This window comes from Lepidochelys kempii, chromosome 7 (assembly GCF_965140265.1).
Source record: "Lepidochelys kempii isolate rLepKem1 chromosome 7, rLepKem1.hap2, whole genome shotgun sequence".
Taxonomy (NCBI): Eukaryota; Metazoa; Chordata; order Testudines; family Cheloniidae; genus Lepidochelys; species Lepidochelys kempii.
In genome coordinates this window covers 97,818,300-97,833,887 of record NC_133262.1, presented here as the reverse complement: position 1 = coordinate 97,833,887, position 15,588 = coordinate 97,818,300, and the positions used below count along the sequence as shown (strand labels likewise).

At 44.5% G+C, this 15,588-nt stretch overlaps 1 protein-coding gene and 1 long non-coding RNA gene across 4 annotated transcripts in view; one reads left to right on the top strand and one right to left on the bottom strand.

Annotated features, from left to right (window-relative positions):
- Positions 1 to 470: 470 nt before the first annotated feature.
- Positions 471 to 10,112, bottom strand: LOC140914924 (uncharacterized). Its single transcript, XR_012160033.1, has 3 exons — positions 9,945 to 10,112; positions 3,204 to 3,251; positions 471 to 2,047 (listed from the first exon to the last, which is right to left on the bottom strand). It is a non-coding gene; the product is annotated as an uncharacterized lncRNA (long non-coding RNA).
- Positions 10,113 to 11,175: 1,063 nt separating this feature from the next.
- The window catches only part of INPP5A (inositol polyphosphate-5-phosphatase A), a 430,024-nt gene continuing 425,611 nt past the window's right edge, over positions 11,176 to 15,588 (top strand). Inside the window, exon 1 of one of the 3 annotated variants that reach the window (XM_073353966.1) lies at positions 11,176 to 11,869. In XM_073353966.1, coding sequence (XP_073210067.1) covers positions 11,795 to 11,869 — 75 coding nt within the window. In that variant the 5' untranslated portion in view covers positions 11,176 to 11,794. The remainder of the gene's footprint in view (positions 11,870 to 15,588) is intronic. The other 2 variants (XM_073353964.1, XM_073353963.1) reach the window with 2 other exon arrangements.

The window sequence follows — 15,588 nt, the reverse complement described above, 5'->3', positions numbered from 1 at the left end:
ATTTGGGAATTTTGGTGGGATGATAAACGGACTCCACCCTAACCTTAGTGTGGGGGACACAGCTGCCACCAATGCTAACCCCAGCTTTAGCCAATGACCACCAACCAACCCTAATTCTATCACCAGCCAAACCCCAGACTAACCCGTGCCCATATTGACATTCTGCACATACCCCTTTACCGCATTAAGACCATGGTGTGTGGTTGCTGAAGTAAGGGTAAGGTGAGTGCCTCTGGGTGTACAGCTAGGAGGTATGTACAGTTGGATGGCTTATGTTTTAATTTCCTTGCTTTGTTAGTTCGTGTCAGATATGTTGTGTGTATAGCAACCTTAAATGCTTCATGATGAAGTGTGTGTGTGTGTGTGTGTGTTTGAGAATAGTATAATAATCAAATCCATTAAAAAAAGCACATACTCGAATGTCACATATTAACAAACTATAATGGTGAGTAGATACTAATAAAGCAGGATGTTTTCTTATTAGGTCAAAGCCCTTCATTTCCATTTTAATGTCATCTATTAAAGTTGTCTGATAATGATATCTAGCTGTGGAAAATAAGGGAGTTATGTGTATAATTATTTTTTTGCAAATAGCACATGCACCTCAGTTTACCTAGTTGATATTATACTATCTGACTGCAAGTTAAATCAAAGTAGGCTGCTGGAGGAGGGGAAGAAGAGGAGAACAAACAGGAAATAAAACGATGGCAAATATAAGGTACAGTCCACAGAATATCAAGAGTCATTGAAGAAACAATGGGGAAACTATTGATTGGAAAACGGTCTTACCTGGCTCCAACCCAGCTGACAAGGTTTACTCTTTCCAGATCTAAGCCTAGATTCAAAACATATTGCACCTTAGAGATGTTAGAGTAGGGAGAAAGAGGGGGAAGTGTTGAGTGGGTTGTCAGCAGCTGCCCAGGAAGGAGATGCTGACAAAGACACAGAGAAAGGGAAAAACTGCAATGAGCAGACCCTTCTCTCTCTCTCTCTCTCCCAAACATAGATGGAGGTAACTGGGATGAATGGAATTTACCAAAGCTTGCAAGGAAATATTAAGGTTTAGGTAAGGGGAAATACAAGTATAGACCTTTGTTTTATCCCTTTCCTCTACTTGCTATATATCTTTGGATGAATTCAAAGGCAAAAAACTATGTTAATGTAGAGTTAAGATTGCTTGGTGGTATATTGTCCCCTTGCAGAATGTTGAATTGAGTAAAAACTCAGACTTCTGAAAACCAGGAAATGCAGTTAAGGTTGTCCATCCAAACTTAACTCTGTCCTCTTTTAGCAATGCTTCAATTTGCCCTGTTAACACAAATCTCTTTTACTTTGCAAACCCCACAGTTGCTGAAATGTACAAGCTCTTCACCTCCTTTTACAACCCATTCACTCTCAGCCACAGGATTCCATCTAACATTATTAAAGGACAACAATGAGGGAAAACAGCTGGGCCTGTTGGGTTAACATGGTTGAGAAACGGGGTTGCCCCCCCAGAGATGCAATCCAAGAGTGGATGGATCACGTGGTTTGACCCTTTGAGAAAGGTGCAGGAAGCCAGGCCTGTCACCTGAAGGATATGCTTGAGAAGGGCTGAAAGGGGCCTAAAGTGCTGCTTGCCCTGTAACCATGTTACTAGCTCTTTTATAGATATATTAATAGGTGAAAGGGGAGAGATTATACTGTATTTTGCAAAGGATTAAAATTCATGTAATCTTTTGATCATCTGCAGTATGAAACAGTGATATTTGGTTAATGTATTTTCCACTAGTACTGTATTTTTGTGTTTGTAAGTAATGTACTTCCATGATCATGGTGTTATATTTTATATCCCACCCTCAGGAGCAGGTAGTTTATGGGTTTCCTGTTGCATATCTAGAGCTGGTTCCTTTGTCCCCCTCCCGCAGGAAGAGTTTCTAGCAGAGCAGCTGGGACTCTGGTTCTCAGCTCCTTCATGTTGATATGATGAATGCTGTCCCCTCTATCCATCGGCAGCACCTCTTCTCACTTGGAACCAAAGGCAGGTGATGAATTTTGAAATATAGATCTAAAAATCAGAAAATGAGAGCTACTCTTTAAACAGAACAAAAAGACCCTATAGAACTATTAGGGATTGTTTCTTAATTTAAAAATTGGTAGGGGGAATGAACTACCCCTTCAGAGCATCCTAACTCTGTCAGATCTATGATGTTATGAGAGTGAAGAGCACTGTGGCAGCCAAATGCTAGGACCAGCACAGGTACAGAAGATCTGTGAACCAGTGGAGCTTGCTTATTGTCAAAAGAACAAGAGGACTTGTGGCTCCTTAGAGACTAACACATTTATCTGAGTATAAGCTTTCGTGAGCTACAACTCACTTCATGATGAAGTGAGCTGTAGCCCACAAAAGCTTATGCTCAAATAAATGTGTTTGTCTCTAAGGTGTCACAAGTACTCCTGTTCTTTTTGTGGATACAGACTGACATGGCTGCTACTCTGAAACCTGCTTATTGTCAGTTGCTCAAGTGACTAACATGCTGGGTGTCTAGAAAAAACAATCCAAGCCACCTCATCTTTTTTCCCTGGGAGCAATCTGCAGTGAACAGGGATTCAGAAGCCAGTAGCAGGAGGAGCTTTGCTGAAAGGGACCTAATTTGTTTAAAAAAAGAAAACTTAGGACAAAACATCCTCGTGTCCACCTCGCTTGCTCCAGAGGAGGAAAAGAAGAGACAGACGGGGAAATAATGAACTCAGAGCTTGCAAGATATTGATGCCTGTGAATAGGAGTGTGACACCCTATACCTCATGTTCACCACTTTTATATGTTTGATATATTTAGTACAAAGAATGCCTTGTGAGATAGCAATATTCAGCAGATTATGAGTTTTCAAATGATATCTTGTTGAAATGGGTGTAACATCACTGCATGTAAAAATTATGAAATTTTGCTATAGGATTGTTACTGAAATATGTTGTAGCTCTGGGTAATGCCCACAAATCATTTTCTCAAAGACAAGGACATGCTGGCACATCAGCAAAGTGCTAAACGGTCATTACCTATTTAATTGACTATTCACTGGCAGGGGGGAGGTATAAACAAAGAATTTACATTTTGTCCCAAAAACACTTCAAACCTCCCATACACAGGATACTGTTAGTCTACACTCTGGCTGAGGAGGGGTTACCCTCAAAGAGGGGAGTGGGATATAAAATGGGACACTGACCTCCACCTCACCTCTCCCCTCCATCTCTACTCACAGCAGCAAGATCACCTGAAAGACAAAAGAAGCATCATTGAACTCGGGGGAGTGATCCTGGCCTGGAGGTTTTCCAGCCAGCAGACTACTGTAGGCTTTTGGTGAGGAAAAAGTCCTTGTGTTTTTCTATTAGCCTTGGTAAAGTTTAGGAATTTGCTTGCATGTTTATCTTTTTATTTCTTTTTGTAACCAATCCTGACTTATATGCCTCTATACTTGTAATCACTTAAAATGTATCTTTCTCTAATTAATAAACTTGTTTTATCGTTTTATCTTCACCAGTGTGCGTTTGGATTAAAGTGTGTGGAAAAATCCATTTGGGATAACAAGGCTGGTCATATATCATCCCCAGTGTTGGAATGAGGGACTTCTTATGAGTTTGCACTGTCCAGTAGAATACTAAGCAGTACAAGACACATGTTTCTGGGGGAGAGGACTGGGGCTAAGACTATATGGCTGTTGCCCTGTATATAATTTCTGGATGGCTGGGGAGAGTATTCAGCTGGGAGTGATTTTTACATGCTAGTGGCTGTGTGTGAGTAGACCCTGGGGAGGTGGTTGTTTACCAGCAAAGTAGTGTAAAAGGCACCCCAGGCTAAGAGTTCAGGGGACACTGCTGTTCAACAGTCCAGACTATACCCTGGGGAATGTCACAAGGACTTAGAACACTTTCTTCACCTGCTTGTTTCTCCCATTAGGCAAAAGAAAAGTGGTCACAATCTTATAGTCTTAATGCAGGTGAAACCCCATTGGAATCAGTGAGAGTTCTGATCAAAGTCATTGGGAATTTTGCTTATGTGGGAACTGCAAGATTGGTTTTGTTAACAGAGTAAAAGATTGACCATATTTATTTAGTTATTAAGTTACAAAAATGACTGGTGGACTTTCTATGGACTGAATATGACTGCTAAACCATTTATTCAAACTGAGAATAACCCTTCTTTACCTATATGAGTAAGCAGGAAACATAATCAATCAGCTGAGTCGACTTTTTTGGGATCATGAGTGATCCTGTGCCAGGAGTGGAGAAGGAAGGTATCACAAGATAATATCAGCTCTTTCATGGACTCGGAGGGAACTTTCATTTTTTGAATAGCTTCTTCTCTCCATTTCTGTTGCCAATCATAGCTTTCTGCATTTGCCCAATTTAATACATGTATTAAAAAAAGTTAGGTTATGTAAAGCTGTGTTCATATACTCCATCCTTGATTCCCTTTAGTCTGGTTTCCACCCTCCTGTGTTACTGGAAGTAGTCTCACCGATGACCCTTTCCTGGCTAAATCTCAGGGCCTCTTTTTTGGTCTTTAGCCTCCTCCCCCACTTGGCTGCTTTTCATATCACTGATCTAACTCTCCTTCTCTTTGGCTTTTCCTGACGCCTACCTTGCTCCCCTCAGATCATTCAAAATAATCACCATCTTAACATCATTCTGACTATATAACCCCTAGGAAAGAGTATACTGACCCTTCAAGGGTCAGCCTGGAGTTCACAGATCAGCCAGGGAGCAATTTAGGACACTCCCTGCTCTGCCCCAGTGACTTCTTTTAACAGAAAGAGGAAGCTGAGTGGGGGGAAAGAGCCTAAAAGCTGAGTAGCCTGCACAAGGAGGTGATCTCTCTCCAGCTCCCAGGAGGTTAGTCTGACCAGGCATAGTGACTGTGTTTTGGATATATAATTGGGAGATCTGAACTTGGGTCCTGAGGTAAGGGCGTTTGATTTGTTTTTACATGTACTCTTTCTCTGGGGCTTCAGTAAAGGCGATACTTCTTTTCACTAGTTTGGTTTGGCTTCTTATTGCTTTGATCTGTGCAAGCAGAATGGTTGATACCCAGTGAGGTGGGGCTCACCTGCAGTGCCATATCTGGCCAAAAGGAGGTGCTTAGGGAGGCCCACCTCTTTACAATCTCCTTTGAGAGCCTCTTTAATGATTAATTATTATCATTTGAATTGCAATCGCATCTAGAACAGAGGTCCCTAAAGTGTGGGGTGCACCCTCCTAGGGAGCATGGAGGACCCTCCGGGGCCCATGGTAGGGCCCAGGCCAGGCCCCACAGGGGTGGGGAGGGAGTGCCACCCAGCCCCTTCCCACCCCCAGCTCTTCTCTGGTCTGGCTCCCAGCCCCTGCATGCCTGGCCCCATCCCCAACCTCAGCCGCTGGCCATGGCTCCATTTCTGGTCCAGGGCCAAGGCTGGTGGCAAGGCCGGGAGTGAAGTCGAACCTCACTGCGGGCCAGCTGCTGGTCCCCACCGCAACCCAGCTGTGGCTCCGCTCCCACCCCTGCTGCAGCTCCTGGCTGCGGCCCCGGCCCAGACCCACCCCCAGTTGCGGCCCTAGTCTTGGTCCCCTAACTCCTGTCTTGCTCAGGGGGGCTGGGGAGTCACTGACAGGGTAAGGTGGGGCACTCAACTCTCAAAAGTTTAGGGATGCTGACCTAGAGGTTCCTAGGCTCCCCATTTTCATTGCATTAGACACAAATTACTTTCGCTTATCTATGAAACAAGATACAAACTACTTTTGCTTATCATATCATAGTCCTTCCACCTTTATCTTTCTTTTCTTATATTGCTCCACCGCCCCTTTCCGATTGCTGATGCCATCCTCTATCACCTGTCATCTGGTTTTCTCCTATGCATCTTTCTCATTGATTTCACACCCGTTTTCCAATTTATAAAGATCATTCTGGAAATCCTGTCCTCCAAAATGAATACAACCCCTCCTATCTTAGTGTCCTCTGCAAATATTGTAAGCATAATCTCCTCTCCATCATTTAAGTCATAAATGAAAATATTGAATAGTACTAAACCTAGGACAGAACCCTGCAGGACCCCACTTGGTACATCCTCCCAGTTTCACACTGAATGATGGGTAACTATTCTTTAAGAATAATCTTCCAATCAGTTATGCATCCACCTTACAGTAACTTCACCTAGCCTAGACCATATTGCCTATGAGAATGTCATGTGGGACTGTCAAAAGCCTTACTGAAGTCCAGATATATAACTTCTTCTGCTTCCCCTCTATACACTAGGCTGGCTACACTGTCAAAGAAGGAAACTAGGTTGGTTTGGCAGGATTTGTTCTTGACAAATTTATGTTGTGTATCACCTTATTATCCTCTAGGTTTGATCAGATTAAACAATAAATCTGTTTCAATATCTTTCTGGGTATGAAAGTTCGGCTGAGCGGTCAAGATAGGAACTATATTTGCCCTTCTCAAGTGGTCTGGGACCTTAGCTGTCCTCCATGAATTTTTGAAGATAATCACGAATGTTGAGAGATTGCTTTGGCTAGTTCCTTAAATACCCTAGGGAGAATTTCATCAAGTCCTGCTGACTTGAAACTCTGATGGCAGGATCATGTTGAGATAACAATGTGTGCGCTGCATCTTTGTCCAGTAGTTGCCTCAAGGGTTCACACACAACTGAGAGGCTTGGAAAAAAATTTTTCAGAAAGTTCACAAATCCTAAGGGCTTGTCTACACTGGCAAAAAACACCGCCCTGAGCCCTCAGTGCTGTAAAGCACCAGTATAGACAGGGCACCAGTGCTGGAGATGGTTTTTTTTAGAGTGCTGGGAGAGCTCTACCACGACTACACGAGCCATGTTAAAGCGCTGCCATGGCATCGCTTTAGTGTTCCTAATGTAGACTAGCCTTAAGTGTCTGAACTGATTTAACATCTTTAGATGTTGGCATCTACTGTATTGCTCTTTCCTTTTGTTATAGCCTTTGGGAGGTCAGCAAATGTCCCAAGAAGGATACTACAGTGAATTTCATGCAATTTCATATTGTATTTATTCAATTTCAGATACTTCCCTGGCACTTTCTCGTAGACAAGTGAGGTTCTGGTCATGATTATCACAGCTTCTGCCATGCTGTCCCCACGTTGGTGTGCTAGAATATCATCAGCTGTGATACTGATCCCTTAGAGTCCTGTTGGTATGTATGGCTAATAATGTTGATTATTTTCCTGCTGGAGATTGGATCCCAAGAGGCATTATCATCTATCTGTATTGACCTGCTGGTGTCCAATATGCCGCGAGGTACCAGCTTTCTTTATCCAGTACTGCTACAGGGAATGCTACGCTGCATTGTCTGCTCTGGATAGGTTGGTTATTTTGCTTGTGTGTCTATTTTGTGAAACATTTGTCCCAGGAGGAGTGTCAGTAACTCCATGAACTAATTTTTAGCTGAAAACAGGGTTTCCTGTATTGTATGTTCTACCTCAAATTTCAGCCTTTATACTTTTCCTTGGTATTCTTTTTGTAATTTACACTGTCTTAGTGGCATTGCCATTGAATAGTTTTAATTTGACTTTTCTTGGTTGCAGTTTTGCTTTTTTCTTTTTTTGTAGCTTAGCATATTCACTAATGGCCCACTGTGTATTTGGCATTTAGTATCCGATTTGTGTGCTGCTGTCTTCTCTTTGCATGTGGTGCTAGTCTGAGTATTATAAACCATTTATTTTTGCTGAAAGAACAGGAGGACTTGTGGCACCTTAGAGACTAATAAATTTATTAGAGCTTAAGCTTTCGTGGGCTACAGCCGATGAAGTGAGCTGTAGCCCATGACAGCTTATGCTCTAATAAATTTGTTAGTTTCTAAGGTGCCACAGGTACTCCTGTTCTTTTTGCAGATACAGACTAACATGGCTGTTACTCTGAAACCTGTCATTATTTTTGCTGGTTTGCACTGCATTAATGTCATACGTGCAAAATCTGGTGCTCTGTGTTACTGATTCCTTAATATGGTGCAATTTTTCTTTCTTTGCTTTTCTCATCAGCAAGCTTTGGCATAATGATTTTTCTTGGCACAATTATGGTATATAACCCCCTTATGTAGGGCATTTTTCCATACTCATGTTTTTCTCTACAGTTACCTTGCCTCCCCCACTCCCTGGTCTTTCTTTGTGTTTTTGTTTGTCGCTTCTACTTTGTATTTGTACATTTACTTTTGCATGAATGTTGGTATATTTTTCTTTGTGTTTTTACTACTTTCCCTGAGCTGCTTGGTGAATTATCTGTGTGTCTGCTCCACTTATTCTCTGCATTTGGATATGAACTTGTTCACTAGCTTTGCACACATCTATAGCTCTTGGTAGAGTTATTGGGGGCTTTCTAGGCATTTGCATTCAAGTGTCTGTATCTTTCATCCCTATTACTAATCTATGCCAAATTCGTTCATCTTTTAATCTTTGATAATCAGATGAGTCAACCATTGTCCAGCCTGGCAATATTCTGATCTATTGTTTCTCCAGATTCTTGATCACAATTGTTGAAGATACTTTTCATATACAACATTTTTTGTGGGTTGAAAATTTTGGGGGCACCGCTAGGATTTTACACAGGTCCTCCTGATCTGCTGCTGATATATCTAGATGCTATTGGAGCATATGTCAGCCTTTGTCCATTACAATGAATGTATAGTGTGGCTGCTGGCTGTTCTTTTTTTTGTTTCTGTGTTGCTATTCTGTAGTTTTCTGTAGTGGTCTAAAGAATGTCCAATTGCTAAACACATCTCCTTTACGTCCATCTACTCAGGGTCAGGAATCCGGTATGCTGCTATGATTATTGTTTCATTTGTGTGGTTTTGTTTAGTTGTTTTTTTTTGTTTCTGATTTCCTGTGCCTGTAGGCGCCAACTCACTTCTGACACCATGTTCAGTGTTCAAGCATAATAGAGAGAAAGCTAAGACACTGCAATATTCAGGTTTGATACAGTCCTCCCTTATCAAGCACTTTCAGAAAGTAGAATTTTTTACATTCTTAGAAATTATCATATATGTAGAATATGATAGTATGTTTAACATCCCTTATTGGTAAGTTACCTATTGTAACACTCTCTTTACAAATTATAGTTGCTATTATCACACTGATATTGACACTTCTTCCCAGAATAGCTTTACAGGACATCTGAAATAACTCTGATTCCTCTTTCTTATCCTCTCACTACAATTCCCTTAGGGTAATGGAGAACCAGTTTTCACACTGGAACTTACATTTCATTTGTCAGATTGTGTAGGACTTGACCTCCATCTAACATGTAAACCACTATCCCAATGGAGGGTCTTTCTTTCCCAAACAAGGAGGATATTCTCATAGACACTTCATTAAATCAGTTAATTCTCACTAGCTTTTATGATGTCTTGTACTGTCAAGCCTTCCAGACACACTCTAAGCATCTGGTCCAGCACTTGAATTTGTGCTAACAGAAGACATAGATTTCCTTCTGTATATATGAATTGAAATACAAACTTTGTGTTTTCTTCTTTGTACAGTGCTTTTCTCTGTGCTTAAAGTGGTCTGAAAAAGTGTGGGTGAGGGTCTCATTACCCCATCTGCCCATCCTTCTGCCCAGCAATTAATTCTGTCACAAACCCCAAATCAATCCTGTCCCCTCAGTCCTCACACATCAGTTGTGGCCCCACATTTGTTCTGCCTCCCCTGCAGCTCCTGGGGTTCTTCGCTCCTCTCCTCAAGCCTGGGAAGGGGCTTCGGGGGTTCTTCACCCCGCTCTGCCCCTTCCCAGGCCAGGTATTTTAGAGAGGAAGGAGGAGCAGAGGGCCATCTCATTGCTCATTGGAGGGGAAAAGGGAGCAGCACCGCACTGAGCTGCTAGGTGTGGTTGGCTGCTCTTCCCAACTGCAAGTGGGGAAGACAGCCAAATTCATCGGATAAGGTGATTTTGGCCCCTGCTGGAATCATTACTTACTTGTAATCCTGCTTCTCTCAAGGTGTTGTGATGAATCTGTGAGCTCCTAGAGGGCAGTGTTAACTTCCAGCACAACATCCTGCCAGTGCAGGACTCCATACTTCATCCAGCACTGGGAAGGGAGGGAACCTGGCTCAGGAGGGAGCCAGAGGATGCATTGAGCAGGAGCAGTAGGTCAGAGGCAGCCTGTGAAGAGAAGGCATGAGCTGGGAGAGAACAGCTAAGCAGCAGCCTGTTGTTGGCAAGGGGGCCGTGCTAGCCCCCTTGATAGTTGAATACTTGCGAATACCTGCAAATGGGGTGGCAGGACTGAAAGAACTGAACTCTGGGGGACTGCAGGCCAGTGTGTGATTGCTTCCTTCAGGGAGTGTCCCTGGTGCTAGGCAGGAGGAGCTCTGCTTTCATAGTATAGGATTGGGAACTATTGTGTGTTGGGTTTTTGTCTTTTATTTGGATAAACATTAAAACAAACATACAGAGGTTAACTGGACTGCTTATATCGGGCAGCCCCACTAGGGCAATCCTTTGTTGTTCATGAGACTTTGAGTGTATATCACCACGGGCTGGAACCTTGAGAGCCTAACTGCACCTGAGACCACACCTTAATTCCCCCATCTCTCAAAGCGTCCTGGCCTGCTTCATTCTGAGACCAACTGCCACCAGCTCAGTGCATCCAGAACATTCAATTTCAGTTCCTTGAGGAGCAGGAAGCAAAGAGGTCCCCACATGCTAAGTGTAACAAATGTCCAAAGAGGGTGTATAGAATAGGGCCATAATGTATATAATTCAGAGAAGCAGTATTACATGTAATAATAATAGAACAAAATGCTTATATAGCACTTATCATGTACTATACAAAGGAGATCAGTATGATCACCCCCATTTTGCAGATGGGGAAGCTAATACACAGTGAACCAACGTGACTTGCCCAAAGTCACCTAGCAGGCAGTGGCCAAGCCAGTAATGGAAACCAGGTCTACTGAGTCCCAGTCTAGTGCTTTATCTACTGAGCTAGAGTAGGGGTAAAGGGATCTGTGCATGGACCTGAATGCCAGTGACAGGGAGCCAGGAGGGGCCTCAGCCAGTGATAAACCACAGATCACCCGCAGACAGGCACAGAGGGGGCTGCTGGTGGGGACAGGCCTGCCAATCGCTCTCCCCCCGCCCCTTGGACAGCAGCAGGGAGCTCGCTGACGTTGCCCTTTTAAGAGCAGCCCCGTCGTATCAGGCCTGTGACGTCAGAGAGCGCAGAGCCCTAGTCCCCGCTGCCTCTGTTATTGCAGCCAAAGGCTGGGAGTAGCAGCAGCGGCAAGGGCAGCTCTGGCTGTGCCGGGGGCTTCGCGCAGTGCCGCTGCCCGGGCGCGTGCGGGGAGACCGCTGGAGCCCCTTGCGCAGAGCCTGGCCATGCACAGGGATTCAGCCGCCGCCGCCTCCACCAGCAGGAACTTTCCTGGCGGGAGCCTAATGGCTGCGAAGGGGGAAATCTAAGAACAAAGTCTTCGCCTCCAGCCCGGGAGCCGGGGAGAGGGTGATCCGGCAGCAATGAGCCCAGGGGCTGCTTGGCACTGATGTCTCCGTGCCTCCCCCAGGCGGGAGGACTGAGAATCCCTCGCTTACCTTCCTGCTCCTCCCCTGGCGCACCGCCGAGCGAGTGAGCGAGGCAGGGGCGGCAGAGGGGCAGCAGCTCCCCCCGGGGGGCTTTGAAACTGACTTGGAAACTTCCACGGGGCCAGGGCTCCGCCGGTCGCACCCCGCCGCCTCCCCCCCGCCGGCGTTCCCACGGAGAGCCCGCTTCGCCCCGGGTTCGGGGGCGGCTGTGAATTTGTAAACTCTCCCCCCCCGGCGGTGTCATGGCGGTGAAGGGGGCTGCGGCAGGTACCGGAATGTTGTTAGTAACAGCCAACGTTGGATCCCTCTTTGATGATGTAAGTAGCGTGGCTGGGGGTGTCTGCACACCGGGAGGGAGGGAGGGAGGGAGGCGGGAGCCCAGGTTGTCGCTGCCGCCCGGGGCGTTCCTGGGTCCCAGCTCGCCCGTGCGGCGCCCGAGCCCTTGGCCGGGCTGGGCGGAGGATGCCGGCTGTGCGGGGGGGGGTGTGTGTGTGCGCGCGTCTCTGGGGCGGCGGAGGTCCCGGTGCATCTCCCCGGAGTGGCTCGGAATAACGAGCAGGATCCCAGGCTGCTCACTGCCTTGGTGGGTGGGTTTTGCCCGGTCCTAGCGCCCTGCCGCCCGCTCGTTCTTCTACGGCGAAGGGGGTAGGGGCTCGGAGCGCCGCCCAGCCCGAGCGCGGGGGCGGGCTTTGCACGGGCAGCACCAGCGCTAGGGCACTGCCAGGGGGAGCACCGGCCAGTTGCAAGGTTCGAGCTCGTCCTCTGAGCCACCCCGGCGGCGGGAGGGGCCTGGAGAAAGGGCTCCGGCTCCAGCTGCCTCGCCGGCCCGGGGCGGGGGGGGGGCATCATCTCACCGTCACCGCTCCTAGCGCGGCTCTCACGGGCGGGTCCCGCACGTACAGGCGGGCCGGGGTCGGTCCTGCCTGCCGGGCGTGGGAAGCGACTGCCTCCGTGCTGCTGCAACCACCTCTTCCCCGCACGCCCTGCCTCCGGGCTGGGGAAGCTTCCCAGCCTTCTCGCAGCTCCGCTGTCCCGGTCCTCCCCCATTCCCGGCAGCATGCAGCAAAGTCTGGGCAATGCGGAGCCAGCTACCCTTCTGCCTCCTCCCCAGCCGCCCCCCTGCCTGAAGCAGGGCCCTTCCTTGCCAGGGGTGGGGGAAGGATTCACTGCTTCCCATGCATCCTCCATTCCTAGATAGAAAACTGCTAGGGTCTGCCTCTGAAGATCCCTGAGCGGCAAATCCACCGCCCCAAGGCTTGCTCGCTGGGGAAAGTTTGTTTGTTTATCATCAGCCGGTTAGCAACAGTGTGCCATGTTCACTCCGTGCCCTGGTGACTTTGTTGTGTTTCTTTTTTGTTTATACACGCTCCCCGAGGGCTGTATAAACGAAGTAGACTTCCAAGTCGGGAATGCCAGGGAAAAGGTGGTAGCTGTCAGTGGGGTGTTGCTGTTAGAGAAATTGTTTCACATATGAAAGGAATAAAGGCAAGAGTGTGTTAGTGCTTTTTAATTAGAAACTACAAATCGGAGATTGACTCTCATTTAAAGGATTAGCCATGTTCATGTACACACACTCCTCTACACTTAAGCCTTCAGAGAGCTCTGTGCAACTCAGTGAAACTGCTGTCAAGCAAAAGTAGTTTTCCTTTCTGTAGCTTTTAGAATCTCTCCAATTATACATATATTTTTAAAACCAAAAAGGCTTGGAGTGATATCTGGTGATGACTAGTTTCAGAGTAGCAGCTGTGTTAGTCTGTATTTGCAAAAAGAAAAGGAGTACTTGTGGCACCGTAGAGACTAACAAGTTTATTTGAGCATAAGCTTTCGTGCATCCAATGAAGTATCTCACGAAAGCTTATGCTCAAATAAATTTGTTAGTCTCTAAGGTGCCACAAGTACTCCTTTTCTTTTTATGGTGGTTGTGTATGATAAATCTGTTTTTATTTAGCTAATATTTATAAGGTGTTGCACTTTTTTCCATAAAACTTGACTACTTATTCGTTTTTAAATGCCCTTTTCCCCAGCGTTGGTGTATTTTATGTCAGCTGTTTTGTTCTCCTAGTAATAAATTTGTAAGTTGAATATTTGCTGAGGGTGGACTTTTGTTTCTTTGGAGGCCTTAGTTAAAATGTCAAGGTAACCAGAGTAATTTAGTCTGCAGCAAAATGCTTTCTTAGAATATTATTTATACTCATCTAGGTTTTCATTTTTTCTTAACATATCAAGCAATATATCATGGTCTCAGATGATACAATTCTTTCTCTGTGGTTCTGAAGCTTCAGAAATAAAACCTTACATTGCTTTCATTCTCACGGGGGAGGGGGAAATCTACTGCATTCCTTCCAGTAATCTCAAAAATGCTGCAACTCAGCTATACTTCCCCCCCCCAATATTTTTTTACATCGTGTCATGAAAATATAATGCTTTAATTTTTGTTTAGCGCAATATATTATTCACAGAAATATTTTAAATATTTTTCCAGAGGAAAAAATATTCTAGCACTGGACATGGCTATGATTAAAAAGCAAAGAGGAGAAATTTTGTTTGTAAATTGGCAAAAGTTAGTTTATCAAAATGCTTTAAACTGCACAACCTTCAGAATGATAGCTGGGATAACAGCCAGGGTTCCGATCCTGCAAGGACTTACATGTGTGGGGTGAATTCTGGTCCCTCTGAAGTCAATGGCAAAGCTCCAGTTGACTTTTTGATGAAACCAGGCTTTCACCCACGGTGAATGGAGTAGTCCCATTGCCTCACAGCTCATAAAATTGAGAACATGCGTAAGTCTTTGCATGATTTGGGGCCCAAGATTCTCTTAGTTGAAGACTGTAGCCAAGTGAACTAACATTAGATTTGCCTCATGTTTATGTGTTATACGCAAATCATTGTTTAAGTGTACCTCAGTGAGCAAGTTCCAGTTTTTTTGTTGTCATAATTAAAGCAAGTGGAATTTCACCATTCATAGGACACTGATAAATGCCTGCATTAAAGACACAGTTAGTCTTTTAACTAATTTTATTAAAAAACACAGTTTGAATTCGGCCTACATTTATTTTAAAATGCACATGTATTCAGTTTTGTATTATAAAAAGAATATGTACAAATTATGGCCTTGATCCTTCATACTTTTACTCAGGTGAATAACTTTATGTACATGGGTAGTTTCACTGAGTGAAATACAATTATAAATGTGTTTGCAGGACCAGAGCCTGAAGTGGCAAAGTAATTAGTCTCAGTATGCTTTCTCTCTTCAGAAAAATACATGCTAGAGCATTAGCTCAGAATGTGTTGTGTAAATTCTCCTAAGGCTGGTAGGGATTTTATCTCTTGACTTTTGAGCACTGTCATTGAGGTAATCCATGTCTTGAGATTCAGTGACTGCCTGGAAGCTCTTAATTTGTGTTGTAGGAGGTGTTAAAATTCTTAGAGGATCTGAAGCACTTTTATTATTCATTGAAATGTACATGAGCCCAAAAAGGAATATGTTGGTTATTCTCTTAAAATGAAAACAAAAAGAGTTTCTACAACAAGAAGAAGAAAGGGTGTATTTGGATATATCAACTTTAAGGTGGGCAATAAAAAGACTGGCCTGAAGTTTCTTGATTACACTTCTGGTTTGGTGCTGTTTTTAATTGTGCCTGGCAATTGACCAGTCAGGTTTCTGGAATTATGTTGGTTTCATTAAAGTATGATGAAGTTGAAATTAGACTGGTTTGTGAATTTAAGCTTTTAGGTTCCATATCATAGCAGATGATTGCTTTTGTTTGTTGGGATCTTATTATTCAGGAAAAGAATAAGAATCTGTTCTGTGGAAGAACCTGTGACGTGAACTGATTGCACTAGCAAATAAGTACTTATTTTTGTAGATTTCACCCACTTAATATATGTTGACTTTAAGATTTTTGCCTGGAAAATCCTTTCCAGTGCCCATATTTCTCTTATTCTGAGTTTTTAATTTTACATTAAATCTAACTCCTCTCTGTACATTTTAGTATGGTATTGCTGGGCCTCAAAATGTAGTGTAATTCATTTTTAA